This window comes from Balaenoptera musculus, chromosome 7 (genome assembly GCF_009873245.2).
Source record: "Balaenoptera musculus isolate JJ_BM4_2016_0621 chromosome 7, mBalMus1.pri.v3, whole genome shotgun sequence".
In the NCBI taxonomy this organism is placed as follows: Eukaryota; Metazoa; Chordata; class Mammalia; order Artiodactyla; family Balaenopteridae; genus Balaenoptera; species Balaenoptera musculus.
Genome location: NC_045791.1, coordinates 62141737 through 62169470, shown reverse-complemented (window position 1 = coordinate 62169470; position 27734 = coordinate 62141737). Strand labels below are relative to the sequence as shown.

General features: G+C 39.3%; 1 protein-coding gene across 1 annotated transcript in view; it reads left to right on the top strand.

Moving 5' to 3' along the window:
- The first annotated feature begins 8837 nt into the window (after positions 1 to 8837).
- CERKL (ceramide kinase like) overlaps positions 8838 to 27734 on the top strand; it is a 140645-nt gene continuing 121748 nt past the window's right edge. The window contains exon 1 of the mRNA XM_036858112.1: positions 8838 to 9177. Within this exon, the coding sequence (XP_036714007.1) occupies positions 8940 to 9177 (238 nt within the window). The 5' untranslated portion in view covers positions 8838 to 8939. The remainder of the gene's footprint in view (positions 9178 to 27734) is intronic.

Below are 27734 nucleotides of genomic sequence, written 5' to 3'. Positions count from 1 at the left end.
ATTTTGGACTTCTGGTCTCCAGAACTGTGAACAATACATTTCTGTTGTTTTAAGCCACCCTGTTTGTGATTTGTTATGGCGGTCCTCAGAAACTAATACATAAGTTGACAATGAATAGATATGTTAAATACATGTAAATATAAAAGTGTTCGTTTAAAATCTTATAAAAATATTACCATGAAGTTTTAGTGACATAATGTTGTATATAACTACCAGCATATTTTAGTTAGTACCAGGTTTGATATTTAAACAAGCTGACAAATTATAGCTATTTAATAGGCATCTGAATTATGTAAAATTTTATTGGTTTTTATTCTTGTGAATTAACTTAAACTGACATCCAGATTTAGTGAAGTGTGAATAGACACAGCCAATAAACTAAGGGTGATTTTGTTTAAAAGCCTGATTATAGAATTCACAAAAAGCGTAGGCTATAGACTGTTATTAATTCTTCATGTGAATATGCCATATTTATTCCCTATGTGGCGCAATATGTATACTAATAAATAGACCTCTGAAAAAACAAACATAGCATTTTCCTTGGTTTCACAAACACGCATTCAACACACAATTTTATGATGTGTAAAATTACATAATTAAAAAAATGATTGTGATCCAAGTGAATGTAAGTACCATGACTTCTAAAAGCTCTGTCTCTTCTAGGTTATATAGGGCCTTGAGCCAGGACTCTTTCTGTGAACCTAAAACCCAGGGGCTAAGATGCCAACCTTAGTTATATAGGGCTATACATCTCATTATTTGACTGTTTTGACTGCTCAAAATACCAGTTAGTGATTGTTTCTTCTGAAGGTATTTAATTAATCAGAAGTTTTAGTTTACGTAGATTTGGGACACTATCTTGTTTTTAACTTTTTTTCTTTTTGTTTTTGAACAGTTGGTACTCGTGTCTCTTGTGCTTATTCTTGTTTTAGTTTCCTGCTCACCGTTACTCACGCAGACATCAGTAAGAAATAAACTTTTATTGTTTTAAGTCACTGAGTTTTTTCAAACCACATCAGAACTCTGTCTCTGCTGACTGATAAAGATGTTACCTTATTAAGAAAAAATGACATGCAAGGAGAGTTTACTGTGACTGGAAGAGAGAGGCTTCCCTGGTTTATGTGGGAAGTAGCAACAGAGATATGGGCTCCTCTTCTGACAAATGTGGTACGTGGATTAGAGGTCTGGAATGTGGCAGCCATTTGGCTCTTGGGAAGAAAGAGAAGAGTGGAGTAGAAGGGTACATGTCAAGCAGAGAGTGATACACTACAGAAGGCAGAGTGAGGAAGGGGAGAGGAACTGGTTCTTGCACTGTGTTATTTGTATTATTCTCTTCATAAGCTACCCCACCTCTCTAATTAGGTTTCATTTTTTTAAGCCAGTTTGAGTTGGGTTTTCTGTCACATAAGGAGAATCGCCTGATACAAAAGAGACTGTGATTTTGTTGTTGCTTGGTCTTTTTTATACAGAAAGATGGAGAAAACTGTGTATATAGTGAAGGTGAAATTCAGTAAGATGTGAGATATGGGTATGTTTGATAGAGGAAGTTGTTGGGCAGAGTGGAGGGTAGAAGATCTGGAACACAGGCAATTCCTTGGGACAGGAGAGATACTTCTTTCTAGTGATAGGAGTCAGGGTAGAGAAAGAGAATTTCAGGAGTAAGGATTAGAAAGTAGTGGGAGTTTATTCTCACCAGGTTCTTTCATGTGAAGATGGAGGCATGATGACACGCTAAGTGAGAGGGAGTTGAATGAGAAAACTGAAGGTTTAAAATAGCCTCTCCAGGAATAAGGAGAATACGCTCCATCAAGACTAATCAATAGTAGCATAGCAGGACTCAGAGCCAAGCAAAGTTTGGAGACTGTAATACTGTAGTAGTTTGTAGTAGCCCTTAACCCACATGCTTCAGTGGAAATCTCTCAACAGCCCACACTTCAGAGTGGAAACAGAAGATAGTTGCAGGATTTTATGGCATTTGGATAAACGAAGTGGGAGTGCTGTTAAGAGAGAAGTTGAAGTGGTGCACCATGGGGCCTGGGAAGCAAAGAGTGAATCCACCTGGTAGATGCACAAAGATGGCCCCAACAATCTTGCAATGGCTTGTTAGATAGAAAGCACCAAATAAATTTGTGAATCTGGCTAAGGAGATTTTTGGCAGAATATCGTAAGTGATGATTGGCTTCTTTTAGGGTTTTACAAAGGAGTAATAAGCCAGCATAATTTAGAGGAACTAAAGATGGCCCAAGACAGATACTCTGGCAAAAAAAAAAGACACAACAATTCCAAAGCAAAAAATGGCCTCAAAGCAAAGATGAAATGTAGGCTGCTTCCAGTTAAACACGCTCTTAGGTCAAGCCCTAATCAAGGATGTAGTTAGAAGACACAATTTACCTGGACAAAAGTACTTCTAAGAACATTAGGAACATTATGCCCTAATACCCTGACTTGGAGTCCAAAATACAGAGGGGCCAATCTTGAAGAGATTTGTGGGAATGGCTTTTGTATGATATGACCTAATATGATTTTACATATATATATATATATATATATATATATATATATATATATGTGTGAACTATCAATACATAAAGTTCACAAAGTCTTCTTTGTGTAAAAGAAATACTTTGTGTCAAAGTATAACTAAAGGAGTTATATCCACTTAGACTAAAAGACACAGAAACAGTCCAAATTAAAATAAGCCTCTGGACCTCCAAATTTTTATGGATAGAAAAAGGCTGAAAAATTACTCAGGTGCCATCACAGACCATTTCTTACTGAAAAGAAAGATGGTATGGAGGGCAGAACCAAAAGCCCGGAGGCTGGAGCTAAGAGCTGCTGAGAACAATTAATTAGGGGACCACTCCTAAGGAGCAGAACTGGGTGAAAGATAAGGAACATTCTCTTTCTCAGAGTATGGGGAACTAGTAACACACATCTGCTTGGATTTCAGAATTGCTATGGACCAGTGACGGTGATGTGTTTTCTGGTTCCCCCCTCCCACTTTTTGAGCATCTATTGTGGTTATCCTCTGCCTGTCTCATCATTGTATGTTGATGTGTGTGGGGAGATAACATATTCTTAGTTCACAGTTTCCTAGAATAAGAGAAGCACACCCAAAGAACCTCATATATGAGATTCTGGACTTTGATTTTGTACTAAGGTGAGATTTTGAGCAGTCTTGAAAGGGAGTGAGTGTATTTTATATATGGGAGGGATGTTAACCATTGTGGCCAGAGGGAGGACTATGTTGGGCTATCAGCTAAGGTGACTTCTGCCCCCATATATGTACCCTTTTCAATGTGACTGCTGCTCCTCTCACCAAGTGGCGTACTCTATTTCCCTTTCTCTTTGTGACTGGCTTTGACTGATAGCAAGTGGCAAAAGTGATGCTATGTCAGTTCCAGGTCTAGGCTTTAAAAGACCTGGACGCTTCCGCTTTTGCTTTTGTGGGATTCACCCCCATTTTAAAAAGCTCAGGCAACACAATCAAATAATGAGAAGCCAAATGTAAAGAGATAGGCCCGGCTAGGCTCCAGCCATTCCAGCCATCTCAGCTTGAGATGTCAGACACGTGACTGAAGCCATCTTGGATGTTTCAGCCCCAGCTGAGCTTCCAGCTAAATGCAGGTGCATCCAGTTGATACTCCATGGAGGAGAAGACCTACCCAGCTGAGCTCAGCCAACTCGCAGAATCACAAGAAAAAATAATCATTGCTTTAAGTCAATAAGTTGGGGGTGTGTGTCTTGTTAGGCATAAATGATATAGCCTGGAAGAAAAGGAAGATATGACACTGTTAGTTGCTTAACCAATAGTCATCCACAACTTCTTCCAGGCTGAAGACACTGTCCTGAGGCTCCCTGGAAGCTAGAGCACAGGCATATTGCCCGATTCTAGTCAATGGGACCTGAGAGGAAAATCTGTTGGGTGGAATTTTGGAAAACATGGTCTTCCCTGATAGAAATAGAAGTGCACAGATAGAAACTGCCCTTGCCACTTCTGTACTTGCTTTTGGACATTTTGGGGAGATGATATATGATTAGGGACCATGCAGCCATCTGGGAGACACCAGTGGGGTCCTTGTTGATAACTGGGGATAGCAAAATAGAAAGTTGAAAAGCCCCTGATTTCTTTTTTGTTGTTTTTTAAAATTGAAATATAGTTTCAATTTAAAAAAACAATTTATAATATTGTGTTAGTTTCAGGTGTACAACAAAGTAAGCCTTTTCAGATTCTTTTCCATGATAGGTTATTACAAGATATTGAATACAGTTCCCGTACTATACAGTAAATCTTTGTTATTTATCTATTTTATATATAGTAGTGTACATCTGTTAATCCCAAACTCCTAATTTATCCCTCCCCACCCCCTTTCCTCTTTGGTAACCATAAGTTTGTTTTCTATGTCTGTGAGTCTGTTTCTGTTTTGTAAATAAGTTTGTTTGTATTTTTTTTTAGATTCCACACATAAGTGATATCATATTTGTCTTTCTCTGTCTGACTTACTTCACTAGTAAGGTAATCTCTAGGTCCATCCATATTGCTGCAAATGGCGTTTTTTCATTTTTTTTATGGCTAATATTCCATTGTATGTATATGTCACATCTTCTTTATCCATTCATCTGTCCATGGACATTTAGGTTGCTTCCATGTCTTGGCTATTGTAAATAGTGCCGCTATGAATGTTGGGGTGCATGTATCTTTTCAAATTAGAGTTTTTGTCTTTTCTGGATATATGCCCAGGAGTGGGATTGTGGGAATCTATGGCAACTCTTATTTTTAGTTTTTTAAGGAACCTCCATACTGTTTTCCATAGTGGCTGCACCAAGTTACATTCCCACCAACAGTGTAGGAAGGTTCCCTTTTCTCCACACCGCTTCTAGCATTTATTATTTGTAGACTTTTTGATGATGGCCATTCTGACTGGTGTGAGGTGATAGATAGCTCATTGTAGTTTTGATTTGCATTTCTCTAATAATTAGCTATGTTGAACATCTTTTCATGTGCCTGTAGCCATATGTGTGTCCTCTTCGGAGGAATGTCTATTTAGGTCTTCTGCCCATTTTTGGATTGGGTTGTTTGTTTTTTTGATATTGAGCTGTATGAGCTGTTTGTATATTTTGGAGATTAAGCCCTTATCCACTGCATTGTTTACAAATATTTTCTCCCATTCTGTGGGTTGTCCTTCTGTTTTGCTTATGGTTTCCTTTGCTGTGCAAAAGTTTATAAGTTCGCTTAGGTCCCATTTGTTAAAAAGCCCTCAATTTCTTAAAGGCCAACCCAGAACAGCCTGACTCCAGAACTCTGTTTACATGAGAAATAAAATTGTATTTTGAAACACTTTTAGCTGGATATTCCATTACTTATAAATGATAGACACATGGACAAGCCTTGTGGTAAAACGGCAGGGGACAAGAGCAGGACAAAGAGGAAGGATCTGCTCACTGATTGTCAAAGTGTTGTGCATGTTGTCAAAAACATACAGAATGACCTGTTGTACCTGTTTAAAACACATATTTCTAGGAAGAGTTCAGTTACAGATTCAAAATCTCAGAGCATCAGTGGGGGGGTAAAGACTGGGAATTTACATTTAAAACAAACTAAAGATTCTTAAGCATATCCAAGTTTGAAAAGAACAAGAGTCTGCGTTCTGAAAGAGTGCTTTTTGAGTTTAAGCATTCAAGAAGTTCTACAAGGTCCAGAGGATGTCCTAAGAATGGAAGCCTGCAACAGAGGACACCATAGATTGTTGGGGTGAGGCTGTCATGCAAATTTGGGACTAGGACACTGACATGCCCAAAATGGTGACAGAAAATGATGTAATAATCAAAGACTGAACCCAGTGCCAAACTCTTTGGTGCCTGTGGGTAAGAGGTCTGAAAGCAGTGGGCTGTTTTCAACAGTGGGAAGAGATGTTGCCTCCTCGGTATAATGCCTTTTTCACAGTTATAATAGTGCGAGCTCTAGAAAATGAGAATATGTTTCTGATTTAAATTGTCTGTTTTATTTGCGTATCTGGTTATACCTAACTTAAGATTCTGCACTACAGTGTTGCTAGCAGATACTGTGAGAATGTTTCAAGCTCTCTATTTGGTTGAAATACATTTCAAATTGCTCCAAGTTGATGAATATCAGTACCTACCTGTAAATGGGGCTTTAAAAACTTGAGGGAAAGGAAAGAAGTGCCTATTCTTCTTTCCTCTGTTACTTATTGTTATTGTTTATTGAGAAGCTAGAGGTTACATGGTCATTGTCATCCCATAATCCTTTGAGATGTGTCCTAAAACACAGCTGAGCAATTCATTTTAAACAGAGTTTCAATGTGAGTGCAAAAAACTGGCATATGAAGAAGATGTCATATTCTGACTTGGTGGGATTCTACAATTTTTTCTCTCTTCTCTGTAATTCTTGTAGGGATATATGACCCTCTACCTTTTAGGCAGTAGGAGCCCGAGTTGCAGGAACATTCTGACAAAATCTCCATTCAGCATGAGAGGGAAGCAGACCGCTTGACAATGTGCTCATTTAGCATCAGAAATGACTGAGAGATGGATGCAACTTAAGCTCACTTCACCCAAAATATAGATTGACATGCAGACATTAAATATGTCATGAATTTTTCTTTTTTCTCATTACAGAGAAAGGAAATGAGGATGATGTCAAGGATTTTGATGACACTATTTGCTGAGATTTGCAACATTCTGGGAGGAACAGGTTTGCGATAGAAAATCCCGAGTTTGGTTTTAGATGTTATGTTTCGGATGATTGTTGGACAGCCAACTAGCAATGTCAGGGGGGCAGCTGGACATAGTGTCTGAAGTTCAGGGGACTGATTGGGGCTGATGACATCACCGGAGGAGCCCTGAATAGTATGTAAAGCCATGGCACTGATGCTCGTGTAGATGGATCCTGTGGCTAGAGCTCCAGGGCACTGCAACCTTTAGAGCCCTGGAAGAGAACAGATCATCAAAGGGAAAGAATGGAACATAGCCAGTACTTTCATCTTCAAGAAAGCCAAAGCCAATGTTTTTGGCTGCCTGGCTTGACTGAAGCTTGAAAAATGGCAACTTGCCCCTTGCAAAGGTCCTAAGAAGTAGCCACTGCCTTGGCCTATCTGCCCTGGCTTTCAGTGAGCTTTTAAAATGCCAACGAGCTCTAATTGTGTTGATTGCCTGACAGCTGTGAATACAAGATGCTGACTCCAGAACTGCAACTCATTCTGCGGAGGGCACCAGCCTTCCCCTCTAATGACTGCTGAGCTGAGCCACCTGAAGCCTGTGTGGGGTTTAACAGCAGCTGCACTTCTGCTCCAAGAAACAGCTCGCTGCAATCAGATCACACTGAGGCTCTTCCCCACTTCACCTGGAAGCTTGGGTATTTGTTTTCAGAGCATTAAACAGTAAGAGTCCTAGCTTAACTGGCACACAGGCGCTTTATGTCTGAAAGGGATTTGGCTAGGTCTGTGGTCTCCTTCCTCGGTTTTTTGAAATCTAAGTTTGAGCAGAGACCCTTGAGATGCTCCTGCTACCATTAGCTCTTCTGTCTGACTTTGCAGTGTGACGAGGGGTGAGGACAGAAAGAGAAGTGGTTACCTATCAGAAGTCACTGGTTAGGCACTAGCATAGTGGAACTCGATTCACAACTCTATGAATTTTATTTCCTCTCCCTAACTTTTTCTCAATACAATTATTCTGGCCTTATGTATATAAAAAATAAGCCTGCTGATTTACTTCCCACTCTGGCTCCTCCTCCAGAGAACTCACTTTCACAACTTGTCAGCTCCCTGTTAATACACTGCTTAAAGCAGCGACACTCGGTTCTGGCTGAACATTGCAATCACCTGGAGAGCTTTAAAAACTCCTGAAGTCTGGTCCCATCCCCCAGAGATTCCAATTGCATTGTCTTTGAGTGTAGCCTGGGCATCTGGCTTATAAACAAACTCCCCAGGTAACTCTAATGGGATTGAGAACCATTGGCCTCCAGACTCTGTGCTTTCCAAATTAACAGCTAATTTCATGAATCTCAGCTATCGCGAGAAAGTGAAGGATTGACCACCCCCCCCCCCCACCACGCCCGCCCCAGCCCGGGCTCTCTCCATTTCCAGGTAACGCTGCATTAGCCTTAAGGAGAACAAGCCTTGCTTCTTGTGATCTCTCTCCAGGGAAGGTCAGATCCAGGTAGAGACAAGACTGCAGAGGAGATATCTTGGGGGAAAGTAGGACCCTTAATACTTACAGCATGGAGGCACCTTCCTTTAACATTAAATTTGTCAGAACGAAAATTTGTCTATGTAAACCAGGGACTAGTCTTTGGCTTCCTCTCAGAGCTTTTGGGAACTGAGTTCTCTATTACCAGCTGCATATAGATCAGCTAACTGTTGGGGGCACGCAAGCAAGGTTATAAAGCACGACCTCTGCGCTCCAGGAAAGCCCGCTGGAAAGAAGTGGAAAAACAGAGGGTTATACCCTTGCAAATCAAAGTGCGTTCTGAGGATCAGCGGCATTACCTGGGAGCTTCCTAGAAACAAGTGTCGGGGGCCTCACCCCAGATTTGTTCAATGAGAATCTGCATTCTAACAAGATGCCCAGGGGTGAGTATGCAAGTCAGTGTTTGAGAAGCGCTGGCCTATATTTTGGCGGGTAACGCAGTGCGCAGAATCTCAAGCCACTGTAGGGACTAGGTGGAGAGAGCCACTTATTCCTCTTCCTGGACTGGGGTCTTTTTGTAGTGAGTGGCAGAGGCAGGAGGCTGGCGGGCCAAGGTGCTGGACTAGGTCAGGGCGGCTCCGCCTGCGCGCCCCGCCTCTCTCTTGGGTCTCTGCCCCGCGTGCGGTTGCTGCGGCAGCGCCGGACGCAGCCAGAGCCGCGGCTGACGCGGTCTCCACCTCCTCCCCCAAAGGCCTCCCCGGACCCCTGGCTCAGCCCCAGCCGGTGGCTCCACCATGCCCCGGGGGAGGCGCGGCGGCCGGGTGAGCGCCCTGGAGGGCTGCCGGGAGGAGGAGGCGCCCCCGGCGGCGGACGCCGTGCCCTCGGTGCTGTGGGCGTCCGGGCAGCAGCCGGAGGCGGCGGCCGAGCTGATTCTGCTCCGGGGCATCTTCGAGATCGGGAGGGACAGCTGCGACGTGGTGCTGAGCGAGCGGGCCCTGAGGTGGCAGCCCATCCAGCCCGAGCGCCCCACAGGTGAGTGGTCCCAATTAGAAGGTCCTGGCGCCTTCGCCCCCCGCGGCGCCTTCGCCCGCCCCCCCGCGGCGCCTTCGCGCCCCGCCCCCCGCTGCGCCTCCTCGCTCCCCCGGCCCCACACCCTCCTCCCGGCGCCGTCCCTCCGCCCTCCGCAAGCTCCGCCTCTGCCACAGCGGGCTACCGCGTCCAGAAGCCGCCGCCTCCTCCCTCCCGACAGGGGGGGAGAACCCGAGCCGCCCCCAGGGGCCTCCCGCTACCTGTCCCCTCCCAGCTGGCTTTCCGCCTGGGGTGCCATCCCGGGACCTGCGTCACACTCCGCTTCTGCTCTGTGACTCCGAAAAAAGAATTGAGCCCCGCAAGGGGAGGTGTTTTCCAGATGCGGGAAGGTCACTTACTCCTCCCCTCCAAGTTGAAGTTTTACTCCGTCAACTTCTGACGGTAACGCTGAAAGTATAAGCATTTTACCGACTATACCTACACGTGGGTTCCGAATCCAACTCTCATTTTACTGACTTCTGAAAGTTTCACCCCAACTTTTGGTCTCTCTGGACTTTTCCATCCCTCACATTCCTTGCCATTGTCTAGAATCAAGTCTAAAAGTCAGTCTAGAAACTTTTGGTGTTTAATAATGACTTTAGAATCATCTTGTTGTTTACGTGCATTTGCCTTTTGACCTAAACCTTTATTTAGAAAGTGTTATGATTCTGTACAATAGAACTATTTCAAGTCTTAGAGATGATTAAGGGGAAAACCTTGGGATGTGGTACACGTCCCCTCTAAATGCTAACTTATGAAATTTTTAAAAATGCCTTCCCCTGTTGGAAAACAAGACACAATGCGCTGTTTACCTTAAAGAATAGAAAAATGTCACTGTTTTCAAGTTTCGTGTACAAAAATCTAGCAAAACAGACTAGTCAGGGACCCAGTGCTGGTTCTGAGTGGGAATTCTGCTTCTGCTGCAGGTGTCCTGCTGGCCCACTTAACTAAAACTGCCTTTGACTTTAATTAAAAATGTTTTCAGGTGTGTTGAAAACCAAGGTGTGGAGTATTTTCTAGAACCTTTGAGTTAAAAGCTAGGGATATGGACATAGAGTTATTCTGTTTAGTTTTTAAGTCTGTTTGAATTTGGGGACATAGAAGTTTACCATTAGAGTTTAAATTGGCCTGCAAGAGTCGATTTAACCTACAATGAAGCTGAAATACTATAGGAATAAAATGAGACATTGTGCAACGAGAGGTATTCAAATCAGTGTTGCAATACTGGTACACGAAAAGTCAAATAATGGCATGAAAACAAGAAATGCTCTTTTATATACTGAGCGGTGATGGAGGAAAAATAGGCTTAATTAGCATTCCTGGCTGTAGAGTTTAAAAAGACATCCCGACAGTTATAACTCTAAAGGTTGCAAGTGTTGATCTTTAATTTTGACCTAAAACACTTTGGTTTTCTTTTCCTTCATTTAGATATACCACCCTTTCTTTGTAACTAACACCTAGTATGCAAACCACTTTGGGCCCCGAAAATTGGAGGTCCAGAAGCCTAGCACCTTAGTAAGCACTTCTATTTGTAGAAGAAACCAAGAGATGTTTTACTTAGTAGAATAATAAGAGTGGGAAAAGAAAAGGAGATATTGAGAGAGATGTTTAAATGTGAGAAATACTCTCTGATGTGGAATTAGCTTGGATGTGTGTGGTGAAAGACAAATGAAATTGGTCCAGAAAATGGAGGAAAAACTACATTAAGGTTGCCATACTTGGGAGGACGTGGTGTGGGAGGATGTAGTGGAGGAGACCACGTCTGTTACTCCTTGGCCAGTGCCTGGATCTTCCAGGAAAGGGTAGGGGTGGGGTCGGATTGCTGGGCATTATTAGATCATATGAGATGTTTCCAAGACCACTCAGTTTTTAAACCTCATAGTGCCTTAGTAGCTGTTTTTTTTTTTTTTTAAATAGGCTTTATTTTTAGAGCAGTTTTAGGTTCACAGCAAAATTAAGCAGAAAGTGCACATACCCTCTGCTCCCCACACATGCATAGCCTCCCCCATTATAAATATTTCCCACCAAGGTGGTACCTTTGTTAAAACTGATGAACATTGACACATCATTATCATCCGGAGTCCATAGTTTACATTAGGGTTCACTCTTGGTGTTCTGCATTCTATGGGTTTTGGCTTATTTATAATGACATGTAGTAGGATTCTCCAGAGAAATAGAACCTTGAGAAAAATACACAGTACAATATATATTTGAGGAGATTTATTATGGGAATTGGAGATGATGGGATTATGGAGGCTGAGATATGCTACTCTATGCCATCTGCAAAGTGAAGAACCAGGAAAGCTGGTTGTATAATTCAGACCAAATCTGAAGGCTTGAGAACTGGGGGGAACTGATGGTGTAGCTCCCAGAGACGGGATCTACATGAGAAGAGGGAAGATGTTCAGGACATCTGTTTTGTTTACTCTCAGCGCTTTGAAGAGTGCCTGACATAAACATTTGTTACATGAATGAATTTGTTAACTGGTCTCATGAACTTTAGTTTTGTCCTTGGCATTATAATCTGATTACTACACTGCTACTTAATAGTGACTTCTCATCACCTGTAAGAGTATCCCCCTCCCCTTTTGTTAAAGCATTAGAACTCTTTCTACAAAACATTCTTCAGCTAATGTTGGCCTACTTCTCCGTTGTTAGCATCGTGGTGAGAAGGTTCTTTCTTGCTCAGCTGTAAAGATGGAAAAAGAAAACAATCTATGACCAGGGCATAGATTGACCAGTATGTCACATCTGTAAGCAAACTGTATACACAAAAGGGCATCATCCATTCAGAAAATATCTTCATTATTGCCTGCTATGGTGCCTAATGATCTTTCTATTGGAATCTCAAATTACAGTCATTTTACTTGTGGAATCGTATGAGTTTATTCATGTTAATTACCAAGTTAGCTCTCTGTGCTCTAGGAAAGAGCAAAACCGTGAAGAAATAGGAGAGGGGTCAGATGAGGATTTTAAGGCCAAATGAGAAAGGTCAGGCACGTCTGGGTCCTGGGACCCTGTCTAGGCAGAGCAGGCCACAGTGTTGTTAGCCCCCTACATGGTGCCTGGGACCAGGCGTAAGGTGTCAAAAATTGAGAAGAGACTCAGAAAGGGGGGTATGGGCAGATGCCATAGACCAATATGTGTATTTTGTCATTTAGCCCTTAGCTTGTTACTGGATCAGATATTTTCAGAGTTCAACATTTTCAAAATTATCACTGATGGCCTGTTGGCATTGTTCTAAATCTCAACCGAGGACAGACTTCTAGGAACGTGCGCTTACCCAGTGGTAAACTTCTATTTGAAACGTTAGATGGAAGCAGAAGGTACAAGCATTTTTGTGTATCCCCAATGCAGAATCTGCTTACTGTACTGTGAGGCCTGGTTATGAGATTTTCCCATAAAGGAAAAGGAGAGTCAGTAATGCATAGCATTAGTCTATGTTAAGCTCATATTTTAGTACACTTAAGAATGATTAATATAGGGATCTCTATGACTGGAATGCCAAGTGCCCACAAATCTCTGTTATCTCACACTGGGCACCTTTATCATTTACTAATGAATAGCACCTTGAAGTATGAAAAGCACTACAGGATCCTTTACAGGCTCCCCGCTCCAGCTGTCTGTAATCTCCCATCTGGTGTAGGAAGGGTTTCAGGAGTGGGCACCAAGGGGCCTGAGGTCTTGTCTACAACTAACGGGTGTAACTGACTTAAGGCAAGTCATTTAACTGCTCTGAGTGACAGTTTATTCTCTGCAAAATGAGGCATTTATAGATCATTATATGATCTCTAAGAACCATCAACTCTGTGAAGTTGCATTTTAAAGAAAATACCTATTTTTATAGACTTTTGGTGTTAGGACATCATAATAAACCTGAGTAAAGTTTTAATGATCAGCTGCCAGGTGTGTGTGGAAGACTTGTATTTTACACCAAAGCTTCACAGCCCTAATGAATTTCTAATTAGAAGAACCGCATGGGAATTACGGGCCAAGTTTCTTGCTTCCCTTCCCTAGCTTCAAGACACAATAATGAGAGGTGGGCAGTCACCTCAGCACAGGTTCTGTCATTGGAAAGGAAGAAACCACTTTCTGATAGAAAATAGTGGGATAAGGCTAGTCATGAGCAGATTTTTCATGATGGACAAAAGGACTAGCTTATCCTTTCTTCAATTTCATTTCCTGTACCCTCTTATTAAATTTCAGGGCAAGGATCTTACAATATGTTTGATTAGCATGAGAATGTTATGTTTTAAATATTTTTTAAAATACGGTGAAGGTTTCAAGTCTTAGTTATGGTTTACAATTCTCTTATTATCCTTAGACTCACTACCTCAGGTTACACCATTTCATGTTGTGTTTTTTTCAAAGGGTTATTCCTACCACGACTTTGAGCTCAGCTTAATTAGAGCAGTAACCAGAAAAATCTGAAAAAGCTGGGCTTCAAAATAAGGTCTTGAAAGTGTTTCTTTTATAAGGGAGTTCATGATTTTCTTGTCCTTTAAGTTTATATAGACATTCATTTGCTGGAGACTTTGCAACGTGAAAGGTAATGTGGAAAAATGTGAAAATGAGAAAAAAACCAATCAATTTTAAAACAACAAGAGTTAGTGATTACATGGGACTTAGCAGAGCTGGGTGCATTCTAAGTATTAATCTGCCTAAGCTGTTTGGGAACAGATGTACGTGAAACAGATCCCAGGCTTCTGTTGTGTATATCCAAAGTGAGACATCTGTCGGTAAACCGTTGGTCAGAAATAATGGAAGCAGGGGTTAAATCCCAAAATGACCCATTACTCATGTGAATTATTGAAGGACTACTTACTCAGTAAAACATGATGCTTTGATTCACCAGTCTACATATGAAGAAGAAAAATACTTCTTTAAAAAAATTATTAGTGTATTCCTAAGCTGTCAAATTTGAAGGAATTTTTAAAAGCTGGGTACAAAAAATCAAGCTTACCAAGCAACTGCATGTAATGTTTATAAAGTTTTTAAATGCTTTGACAGGTCTGTTATCCTACTGTATAAATACTGTATAAAGCTCATATTGTATAAAAATTAGCTTTTTCTTAAATTGGTCCACACAGGAAAACAAAATATAGAATGAATCTCTAAGCATGGCTGTTTAAACTCTCTGCACTAATGGAATGCTCTGTATCCGCTCTGTCCAATACAGTTGCCACCAGCCACTTGGGGCACCTGAGGACCTGAAATATGGCTAGTGTGACCGAGGAACTGAATTTTAAATTTTATTTAATTTTAATAAATTTAATAGCCATATGCAGCTAGTGGCGATCGCGTTGGACAACGTAGCTCTAATGCATAGACACATGAAGCGTTGAAAATGTTTATTCCCTTTATTCCCAGGCATGGGTTTGCATCGTTATAGTAAGGTACAGTTTTCAGTAATTAATCTCAACTTAGAACTGATATGACCGTATAATCAGAGCTGCCGATTTAAAGATAAAACAACTGAGTCCAGAGATGCCCAAGTGGCAGAACCCTTTAACATACTTTGTGAGTACAAAAACATGCTCTTATTATTGTGAATTAATTGGCTGACAGTAAAATTGAAGTCTTGTCTGTTAAAACCATAGCCTTATTCCTCACGGTCATGATTTATTTAAACTAAAATTTGGCAAAAAAATCTGTTTCTTACTATAGGGATAGTAAATTTGAAATAACTGTCCTAGCCTGCGTACCTTGACCCCATGAAAGTCTGCATCCCAGTGTTGTTGATAAATATACCACAGCCATGTGGCACCATCTGAAGACAAACACTTTTAAAAACTGGTCTACTTTTGTGTCCCCTTCCTCTCGGTCTCCTCCACGTGGGGGTATTTGAGGCTGCAACTGGCACAAAAATATCCTCCTAGAAGTGGGGAATGGTACTTGCATTGAAGGCAAGGGCCGTACAAACTGCAAATCAGATAAACTGGATCAAGGTCGGTAGAGGCTGATCCAGATGGGATCCGCCATAGCAGGAGGACCTGAAGTGAACTGCGGAAGTCTGAACATGATGGAGCTAAAAACCAAAGAGCCACGGCAGTAGATAATAGGGATCGACAGATAGGTTGGGTACACAGGAGGATGCTATTGCCTAGACTGGACATTTTTGTGCCCTCTGTAACTTGGGAAATTACATCCTTGTTTAAAGGGCCAGGGATATAGAATATAGAATTCATCGTGATCTCAGTACTGGAATGCTCATTTTGAACCTTATTGCTAATCCTGCCTAGTCCATTAGTTGACTAGGTTATTAGATTACATTTCAAATATTGACAAATCTACAAACATCATCAAAGTCCTCAGCATAGGCCTCTCTAATTCCTTCCATATGACTGTATTCCTGCCCGAGTTTTAGAAGTACTATGCCAGTGATGGGGGTAGTGTATGCTGAGCAAGTGAGTTCTGATCGTGTATGTGGTGGGCAAAGGGAAGAAACTCTTGGTAGCCATGGCTTTTTATATGCTCTTGTGTTTTCCAAGATCAGTAAGTGATGAGTTAAAAGGGAAAGTAGAGAGGGAAATGGAAGTTTGAAGGAAATTAAACCTTCTGCTGACTTTTGGCATGTGAACCAGAAGTCGAGGACCCTTAGTATAATGGATGCCAGAATCCAGAGACAGGCAGGCGGGCAGGTATGCGTACATTAAAAAACATTTGGCGTAGTGCTAGGGACTTATGGTAAGCCTACAGATAAGTCTAAAATAATGTACCAGCTGGCATCGGGGAATTCCTATGTACATTCCAAGATTTTCATCGGAAACAGTGTTCTGGAAACTACTGCTGCTGCTATGCATTGGTGTCCGGTGTTTGGCTGAAAATAGTGAACGTTTATTGATATTTACCCTGCCAGGTCCTATGCTAAGTGTCTTATCTTGTTTAATCTTCCCAACAAGACTATGTAGTCCAGATAGGATTTTTATTCCTAGGGCCCAGAGGTGACCTTCCTTGTCCGAGGTCATGCTAGTAATGGAGTTGCTGGGATTCCAAGACAAGCAGCTTGACTCCAGAGTCTACGCTGTACCCAGGAGGTTATGCTGTTTCCTCAGTCCAGTAAGAAAGAGTTCTCCCTAATGCCTTCAAGAGTCTGTGTGATGTCCGAGTTACTGACGGTGTAGCATCATGGTCCAAACCAAAACAATAAACCTTTTTTTTTTTTAATGGTAAAACATTAAAAGTTTTATTTTCATATCTAGAATAAGAATTAGATAGTAATGCCTACCATCTCCACTATTAATATTGCTCTAGAAATAGCACATGAAATTTGACATGAGAAATGATAATTTAAGGGGTAAATCAAGATAATAAACCTTAATACAACAAAATCACCTGACTTCTTTCAGGCCTTCATGACAGTTCCACTGTAGAGAGCGTGTTCCACTTCTCTTGCCACTTCTGCTTCCTGAGTAAATGACCAAATGGGACAGACAAAGTTTTTTAAACCCAATATTTTTATTGTGGGAAACACCAAACATACCCAAATGTAGAAAGAATAATATAATAAGCTTCCATGTTCAACCCAATGAGTGGTGAGGCTCTATGTGACACGCTGAGTTTAAACAGTTTTCAAGACCAGTCTTATTCCATCTATGCCCTACCCAGTTCCCTCTATCTGGAATAATTGGGAGCAATTCCTAGACATCATATAATGGCACCTATAAACATCTTACATGTATCTCTAGGAGATAAGGATTAAAAAAATAGAGTACACAATCTGATACCCAGTATAGTCACTATACCGCTATTCCAATTTAAAATAATCCTCTGTATCCTTAAGTATTCAGTTAGTGTTCATTGTCTCCTGATTGTTTCTTTCTCTTTTTTATATAAATCAACGTTTAAATAAGGTCCATATTGCAGTTGGTTGCTCTGTCTTTTATATCTTCGAATCCACAGATTCCTCTCCGTTTTTTATTTTTTCCTTATAACTTATTTTCTGAACAAACTGGGTTGTCTGGACTGTAGTTTTTCATAGGAAAATGAAAGGTTTGTTGGGGGCGAATGTCTGTGAAAGATAAAAGGGGCAGGAAGCAGGTTGGGAGGGATAACCTTCAGACTGTGATGCCAGTCTGACACCTGTAAAGAGGGGATGAAGCAGGCAGGGTCAGGGAGAACCTCAGTCTATGGTGCTTATCTGATAGTCTTTGCTTACCTATGGTGAGAGCTTGGGAGAAAAGATTGCTCATTAGGAGTCCTGTCTTAGGCAGAAATGGCCAAATCTAGTTGTGTTCAGTCATAGACTGGGGGCTGCCTGGGAAGAGTGAAGTTGAGGTGGATCCTAAAGGCACCAGTAGCTGGAGGCTGTCAGCCAACTGCATTCATTGCAGCAGAAAAGCAAGTTCTCCAAGGGGGAAATCACAGCAGCCACAGTGACCAATAACGTTTATTATTATCATTATGAGCTCAGTTATTTAAATATATTAAATATATTTCAATTCACAGCAATGACTGTTCTTACTAATTCTCAAACTGCCCCAATTCTGGATTTTTGGACCAATGGGAACCCCTTCAGGCTGACTTCTGAGACCTTTTGACATTCTCTCAGCTGTCTCTATTAGCTTCTTTGCTTTCTGGAATGGCAAGATATTCCAGGCTCATCTTGGACATTTTATGCCTATCATCCAGGAAGCCTAATTTTTTAAATTGACTAATGGTATTTAGAGACCACAATTTGAGCACCTGTGTGCTCATTGCTAGAACTTCCCTTATATGGTCCTGTTTCCTAGGTTTTTCTGAAAGCAGAGCTAGGAAGTATGTATTTTTGTTCCTAAAGAAAAAAATGCACCATGGAATCATGCTGTTATTTCCAGTAAAAGTTCAAGACTGAAAGGTTTTTACCTCGTCTTCTTGCTCCTACCCTTAAAATCCTGTGTTCTGACTGCAACAGTATCATTACTGATTTGCCTTATCCTGCAATAAATGTACATCACAGAATACCAACACCAATGCCACCATCAATAATATAATTAATCAGAGCCATTTAAGATCATTCTGTAATATTTTGCTGTAGCTCTTAGGGGCATACCACTTAGAGTATATGCTATGTGTAGTCAAATTACTATGTCTTAAAGACACTTGGAATCATTCCTATCTGTGATGTTATGCCTCCAACTCAATATGCAGAATTATTTGTTTCATTTTTGCTTTTATTTTTGGGCATTGCTCTTTTTAATCCAATTTTGTTTTGTAATTATGTAAAATATTTATATGGTTCCAAAATCAAATCCGCTAAACAAGCTATATTCTGGGAAGTATAATTTTTATCTGTGCCCCTTCTACCCTTTTTCTTCCTTCCTATTATTGGTAAGCCTTTTAAATTTTTTTGGTTTATTCTTATATAGCGAACATGTACATATATTATTATCCTTACCTCACCCCTACCCATCTTCTTAAGTGCTTGGTAGTGTACCATATATGCTTTTTGCGCTTTGATTTCTTTTTGAATTAACAGTATACCTGGTATATCACTTGATAGAGGTATATAGCGAGAGTCATCATTTCTTTTCATATCTGCACAGTAATCTATTGTGTACTATAGTTTATTGAACCATCTTTCTATAGGAAGACTTGGGTTGTTTCCAGTCATTTTTGCTATTGCAAATAGTGGTGAACAAAAAAAACCTTGTCATGTATTTTTTTAAGTATATTTTTGGAATAAATTACTAAAATTTATTTTGGAATAAACTACTAAAATCCTAGAAGTGGGATTGTTGACGCAAAGAATAAATATCTATATAATTTTTAAATAGACTTACTTATTAGAGCAGTTTTAGGTTCACAGCAAAATTGAGTGAAAGGTACAGAGGTTTCCCATCTACTTTCTGCCTATATAATTTTGCTAAATATTTCCAAGTTCCCTCAAAAGGATTGTGCTGTTTTGCTTTTCTTTTGTCATTGTATGAGGGTACCTGTTTCTGTGCAGTTTCTTCAAAAGAGTATATTTTCAGACCTTGTTTTAAAAAACCGATCTGAGATAAGAAATGATATCTCGGCATAATTTTAACTTGTATTTTCCTCTTTAAATAATTCACTTTTTTAGCTTATTCCTCCTAATATTAGGGAGCAACTATTATGTGCTAGGGTATCTGATAGGTTTCAGGGATGCTACAATCAATTTGACACAATTTCTGCTTCAAAGTATTCACAATCTGCAGGGAGACTTATCAGCAAAATAACTAGGTAGTCTATTTTATGTGCAATTGTGGTATTACTTACAAGGCATTATAAAGAACCAAGGAAATGTAGTTAAAGGAGAAAATCACTTTGTCTGAGTGGGCTGGGGGGAGGTGAGGGAAAGCTGCAGAGGGGTGTGAGGGGAAACTTGAATGTGGGCCTTGAAGCATGATTAGGAGTTGGCAGCACAAAAGAATAAGGAAACCATTATAAGAAAGTAATATTTTGGAAAAATCAGGAAAGAATGGTTTGACCTTTGTGGAAAATAAGACCATAGCCTGTGGGGAGAGTGTATGTTAATGGGAGGAGATGACAGTCCTTTGTGTAAGTCAGTAGTTTGCATAGGGCCTTGAATATCATGCCAGGAAGTTGGTATCTTAAACTGATGGTTGACTAAAGGGTGGCAAAGTCCGAGTGTCAGAGGATATCAAGTTTTTGTTTTTTAAAGTAAGTGAGTTTGGGTTTTAGAAAGACAACCATGGGAGTAGGATGGATTATAAATGGAGTCAATTTCAGTGGCCAGTACCCCAGAAGATCCAGGAGGTGGTGTGTATTTGGCAGGGAGAATGGAGAGGAGAGGTGAGGCCAGGTGCAAAGGGATATTGTCAAAGATAGAACCTGGAGGATGTGGGGTTTGAGGGAAAGGGAAGAAACAATGGTGAAGCTGAGATTTTTAGCTTGGACAATGGAATGGATAGTGGACACAGCTAAAATTGCTTCCTATTTTGCCAATCTAAGAATTATCTCACTCAAAATGTATTCTACCAAGAATCAGATATGCCAAGGACTAGCAAAATGTCCAAACAGAAGGGAAATGGAAAGCTTGAAAAATGCATAAGCTTGAGAAATTGCTCTTGAAGGATTATAAGTTGAACCCTATCAAGTTTAAGATCTATGTTTTCCATTAGCCTCGGGCTCTCCTTCTGTGCCCTTTCTTACTAGGTTGGGGCTACTTTGGAAAAAAGAGTTTAAAGCTATTTTCAGAAAACACTATTCATTAAAAATTGGTAAATAAAGTTATGATCTTTGTACAACCATAATGTTTAGGTATTATTGAAATATAAAAAAAAAGTGAAATAATTTTAAATGTCAATTTTTATATGTATAAAAACTGTTTCTATATCATTTTAAACTAAAAAAAATTCATTTATTTCATGAAATCTTTTTGTCTAATGCAAATAATATTTGTTCCAAATTAAACTTTCAAGCTTAGCAAAATGTTACAAACACATAATTCAAAGTATTTTCTAGTGACCATCTGTGCAGGAAGAATAGGATCAATAAAATTGAACAACTGTTAGAGTGTACTGGTTTCCTTATATTTTAGGCATGTTTTCATGTACTGAAAGTGTAAAGTCTAGATAGTATGTTTTGTTGTGGTTTTCATTATGCAGATGAAAACTTGTTACAGTTGAAATCTTGGTGAATATAACGCATTTTTGAAGTCCCATTCATAGCCCACTTATTTTAGATAATATTTAAATATTTAAACTAAATAATGTGGATACATTTTTGTCATGAGATTTATTTATAATACACTCATTTAAAAGGTAAAAATACATCCTTCTCTAAAAATCATTATTTCCATTTCTTTGAATTAGCATTTTTCATATTTTGGGGAAAAATATCTTGATATCCTAGCTTCTGAATGGAAGACAAATGTATCATTTTCCATACTGTTTGAATGTTTTACACGGGGACCAAACCTACTCTGTTATTGAGCTTCATGCCATGGAAACATCTTATGGGGGAACCTCTTTTACTCAAATCTTCTTGGTACTTGAATACTTTGTTAGGTGCATACAGACTCACTTTGCATCCAATTCATCTGCATGGGAAGATAATGTACATTGAAATTCTAAGTGCTTTTTCAAATCTAAATTTCCTAGAGCGCAACATGAGTCCCAACAATGTAAAGCTATGAAATGCCTTTTCATTTTGACTTTTCAAAGACCTTCGTTCATTAACACTTAATTAGCATCCGTTCGTTGTGTACATTGTATACTTCGGGGTGATATGACTAGTAACAAGGAATATTCTAGAGGATCTTAGACTTCTGAGATTGAAGCTGATAATACACTTACTAAATTATGTGCTGCTTTACATTAAAAAGATTCAGCAGTTACCTATTTCTTTACTGAGTATAGGACACCAGGTTGAAACCATTGATTTTGAAGTGAAGAATTCTTGGTCATATTCTAAACTAACCAAGTATTATCATTAGCTTTGAAAATAACAACTATCTTCAGTATTCTAGTGTAGACTGAGGAAAACCCGTGTTGGAGGCCCGTAGAAAAACTTTAGTATTCTTATTTGGTTAATGTTCTGCCTTTATGAGAATCTCAATAAAATCAGTTAAATGGAGACTCGGAAAATTCAACATACTGTCTATCACGTTCAGTTTACTGTTAAATAAAATTATGCCCTGGATATAACCTTCTAATTTTATTTTTTCACCTTAATGAAAGCACTGGTCATTATTGCTGCCACTGATGCTCTTTTGTCTGCACATACTGTTGCAACATAATGTGTTGTGCATTTGATACGGATATTACCATATTGCCATAAGGAGCTGCTATTATTTTAGACACCAACTGATTCCATGATAGTGTCAGATTTCTTTAACATATGCTTATGTTTTTGTACAAATGACCCCAAGAAACATCTGCTAGTTTTGTGGTGATATCTACAGTTTCTTTTTTAGAATTTGACCTGTCAGTCACTTTTTAATGTGAAATCTACAGTATTTCATTAGAATAAGCTCACTTTCTGTTTTTTTTATTACTGATATTAATTAATAACATTTTGACTCAGCTTTATGACATAATTCAGAAAGTAATTGAACTGCCTGTGCACATTATTTTAAAAATCTCTTTTCATGATTGTGTCACTGATACTTTAAAATAGAAAAGTGCCCTTTTAATGGATCCTTTAGCATCCAAAATTTTAGGTCCCAAATTGCTTTCTAATGGTTCTGAAATTATTCTTTCAATTTTACAAAAGTGTGCAGTAGTTGTGGTGTATCATTGGTCAGTTCATATCCTTTGCTAATTGCTAATCTTCAATGGATGTGTAAGGGCAGACAAAGGAAAAGGAAATGAACTTTCAATAAAGTTGTGAAATCTTTCCTCTAGGAGATCGGAAAAACTTTAGAGAACATAAGGCAATGATTATGTTACGGGTGGGATCCTTTCTTTTACTTGCTTTGGTATGACCTTGACTAAGAAGCAATGGTCACAGATTGCCATTGTCTGGCATTTTCTTTCCTGCTTTCCTCTCTGTTTCCTCAAATGTCTTTCTTAAGTCATAGCTACTTACTCAAAGAAAGCAATATGACCATGTACTCATGGTACGTAAACAAACCTGGAACATCAACAAAATGAAAAACAGGACTTTGAATAGCAATATCCGTCCATGTTTTCCAATGGAAAATATATAAATAGATTTTTCCAACTCCTTTTATTGTATCAGAGGACATTGTCTATAAAATTTTGTATTACCTACATACTTGATACCAACTCTCAACCCAATAAAGTAAATATACATGAGGTATAGTCCTTAATCTTGCCTATGTTATTAAGATAATAGAACACTCAGTTTTATTTTCTACTCATCTGCTTTCTATGTATCAGCTGTTGCACTCCTTCAGACTCTAAGCGTGTCATCATTTATATCTCCATGCTCATTCAGTAGCCCTTGCTGCTCTTATTCTCTCTTTCTCCCTTGGGTAACTTATGTCATTAGGACAACCTTCTGTCTCCTGCTTACCATCTCTTGGCTGAAACTGAGCTGATGCCCCTGCCAGGTACCTTAGGTGCTGGACCTGCTGGGGTTCAGCTTTGGCCTTGGTGATGTCTGTGTGCCTTCCATGCCAAAACTCAATTCTGTGAGGGGTGACAGGATGACTGAAAGCTTTAGTTTCAGTGATAAAGCCCAAATGAGGCTGTATTGAGTACCTAAATAGCTTTCTCTTAGGTCTGAAATAGGAGAACCAGGAGCCTCAATGTCCCTTGAGAAAGAAAGATTTCCCTCAGCCTTCTGGGCTCAACACTGAACCATTTAAGTGGGTTAGTGGGCTGGACCCAAAGGGGGTGTAATTTCCTCAAATAGTGTTTTAGTTTTGCTCTGTGTATCATGGGAGTAGAACCAACTAAGGGAAGTCCCTAATGACTTTTCTTGCCTCTTGTAGGGCAGGCCATTTACTTTAAGTCATGGCTTCTTACCCCTCTGACACCTCTACCCTATGCAAGGCTCTGGAGGAAGCATGGGGATGGGGGAAGACATTCATGAAAAGTGTTTTCAGGTACTGGGTATATCTGGAGTCCTATTTGAAGGATAAAGACTATTTAGCAATTATCATTTTAATACTTATCACTGCCTATACTTTTTGTTGTTAGTTTTTAGTACAGAGAATTTTGTCATACTATCAATGGTGGAGTGGAGCGGGAAACAAAGTGAAATCTATTTTCATTAACTTCGTATGGTGTCTGGTATGATATCATGAACAGGTGGGCTCATAATTGTTTACTTGATGCTCTTTTTAAGAAGTCAATTATATCATGGGAAATTGAAGAATAGAAAAATTAATTTGTTGAAGCATTCTTTAGGAAATCTTGCATGCATGTTCACTAGAGAAACACGGGGTTTCTCCCTTAAAGGACAAGGCTTTGTTTTGTTTCTAATAAGACACACTCTTTATAATTAAAACAAAATCCCAGTGTTAAGGGATTACTGTTTTAAATAATTGGATTTCTTTCCTTTGTTTGCCTGATCCCTGTATATGAGAATAAATCTAATGGTGTCTTCGGCTAATACATATTTCCAAATTAAATAGTTCTGTTAACCACTGAATTTTAATAATGCATCTCAAAGTTTACAGATGATAATATAGAAACCAACGTAATATCAGGAACTTATTTTAGATTTGGGAAAGGCAAAGATACAGAAACTAATTAAGAACAACAGAAGCTGTGGAAACTTTCTCTTTAAATGATGATATATTGATATTCACAATAAATTATTAAAAATATAGACAAACTATTTGTATAATTTTATTTAACTCTGCCATCAAAATACTAAATTCAGTACCACGTATGTTTAATTTCAGACAAATGCTTTCATGAAATGGTATTTTAATGCCCTGAAGATGGTTTAGCTTAAAAATGGTTAGGGTTAAAATGATATAGGAGAAAAGCAAAATGTAAATGTCTAGTTGTCACTTTTAGAAAAATTCCCAGAATAAGCTCTGTCCCCCTTTCTTTCTCTTCCCTTTTTGATTTCCATACTCCAGAGCCCTTTTCTGAGACTCTTAAATCATGTGTGAGTGCAGGAGAGGACAAGCATTAGGGTGAGTGGTAAGAAGGGGGAGCATTTTGCTTGGGGCAAACTTTTCTTCCATATGGGACCTTCGTAAAGCCCTCCCTCAGCCCCTTAAATCAGAACTTGAGCTCCCAGGCAAGAGCTGTGTTAGGAGCAGCATTAGCAGGAGACTGGGGATGGGGTGGGGGTAGGGGTGGGGAGGTGTGGTGGTAGATGAAGGGCCATTTTTCTAGTTGGTCACTTTTGGACTTTGGTGAACCTTTTCAAACTGACCTGTTTCTCCACTTAATCCTGAGTCAGTCTTGACCCTTAACTTTTCAGGTGTAGCCATGCTGGGTCCTCCTAAGTTTTGAAGCTCAGGGAGGAAGTGTTTCTAGTTCCAGTACAGACTTTTAAAGAACCAGTGGGAGCAAAAATGTCAAGGACTCTTGAGAGATTTTGTATTTGATCCCGTATGAAGGCAAAATGAAAAATATTGTAAATGGCACTTTCAAATCTTACACAAGTTTCTCAGTTACCCTCATCTGTCGTTTCTGGGCTGCACTGCGTCCCTTGCTATTCTGATTAATTCCCACCTAAAATAATTTAGTGTCCTCCTAATATAACTCTAGCATTCTAATTAATGATAACCTAAGTAATTATTTAAAGTTTTTCCTCCATTTGGCATTCAATAGTCTTCAGTGTTCACATTTGGAAATATTGAAACCTGGAAGGGAAAAAAGGAAAATGATTCATTTCTCTGTTTGCCATACTTTGCTTGATGTTGTGATAAGACAAAAGGTCACCACCCAGTGTAGAAAATTTAGATTCTATAGAGGAAATGAAAACTTAGGACAAGTTAAAGAAGGAAGGTATATTAGTCTACTAGGGCTGACATAACAAAATACCACAGATGAGGTGGCTTAAACAGCAGAAATTTACTTTTTTCTCACAGTTCTGGAGGCTAGAAGTCCAAGATTAAGGTGCTGTCAGAGTTGACTTCTGGTGAGGCCTCGCTTCCTTAGCTTATGGACGGCCACCTTCTCACTGTGCCCTCACACGGCCTTTCTTCTGTGCACACATGGAGACAGAGATCTCTGGTGTTTCTTCCTTTTCTTATAAGGACACCAGTCCTATCAGACTAGGGACCACCCTTATGACCTAATTTAAACTTAATTAGTCCTTAAAGGCCCAAATATAGTCACCCTGGGGGTTAGAGTTCAGCATATGAATTTTGGAGAGACACAGTTCAGTCCAAAACAAGTGGATTTACTGTAGTACTCCTTTAGCTAAATCTTTTCCAATCCTGAAAGTGGGTTTTACCCCCTCCCCCCAAATTCCTGTTAACAGGTGAGGTTTTTTTGGTTTGTTTCTTTTTGATTTTTAATATAATAGTTAATGTATGGTTGATTACATCAAATTGTATATAACGCTAGGAAATAAGAATTGTTAGAAGAGTCAAGTGAGCTAAAACATATTAAAATGATTTGGAAAAAATTTTTTTTTTAACATTTTAAGTAGGTTTCCTCAACTCTAAATCTGTATGAACTTGGCATATCTAATCGGTCTAAATGCAGGCCAAATAGCAATCTTAGTTATATAATAGTAAGCGCACATCTCAAAGATTGTAAAATACATCTGAATACACTGATACTCATGAGTTTGCTTGTCCTAAAATTTTCTGAAAACATGATGAACTCATAACTTCAATATTTTTGTCTATGACTGCAAATGTTTGGTGAGAGATGACTGTGTCGGATTTTTTTCCCCCGTTTATTAAGGGCTTATTTCAGGTTTCAGTACTGAAATTAGTGTTCATTTTGTACCTTCCTGGTAAATCTTGCCAATAAATATTTGCATATTTGGAAGTTCTTAGGACTATCATATTATTGGGCAACCTTAAAAGGCCACGCAGAGAAGTGATTTGGGTCGATATTACTCTGCTTTATTTAAGTCTGAACAATTCACTTTTGTGGTACAATCAGAGTACTGACCTACATTTGAAAGTGCAATGCTGTTCTGTTATCTAAATCCACTGTGCTATGAAAGGGTGAAATACAAAAAAGAGGTCACCATTATTATTTTCTCTGTTGTCCTGGAGTAAGGGGGTTTGTTTTTGGTTAGATGGTCTGCTTCTGAAAGATATCTGAAGTAGAAACTTCACTAGGATTCCTATATGAAATCATAGGAAACATAAATTGAAAAATGATATAATAACCATGTTAACATTTAGCTAAATGAGGGCTGAAATGAGTTAATTCTATTTGGAAATATTTAAATTAGAATTAGCTTTTACTTTTGATAAATACTGCCTTTTAAAAAAATTTTTCTGCTGAATCTTTAAGCTTTTAATACTTCAGCCATTCTCCTAAAATAGGTATAGAAGCGTGTCCTTACCTTGGTTTGGTAAGCCTCTGAACATGCAAAGCAACAGATGTTATACCCAGCGTAATTATATGTATCCTGGAAACACATCTTTATAGAGTGGGATTGGTCCTTGGGAAAACAAAAATTTGGCAAACAAAGGGCATTAAACTGCTGATCTCAGCACTAATTACCTGGGATAGATTATAATAATCTTATATAGGTAGTAACTGCATGCATGTATTGGAAAAATAATGTAATTGTAAAATACATTACAAGGAAATTGAACTTGTGTCAATTTTAGCTCATCTATCCCCTTAAAGAGCAGAAGAAGACCTCACTTTTATTTTTTAGAAAGTTCTTTCAACAACTTTTTGGAAAATGTTTCGAAGAGTCCAAATCCTAATATACTAAGGCTTTTGAGCATGTCTCTGTAGGTTACTGCCTTTGTTTTTTTAATATAGTGTCCACTGAAAATAGAGCCTTTTAAACAAATGGATGGATCCCTGATCTTCAAGCATCCTAGTATCTCTGAATACACTGGGCACTGTGAGAGCACAGTTACTTGAACCAACAACCGTACTAAAGCAGTGGTTTCTGTAATTTTGATCTCTTCATTCCAAGGGCATCTTAAAACACCTTCTCTTCCCTCCCCAACAGATAAAACAAAGCAGAGCTCA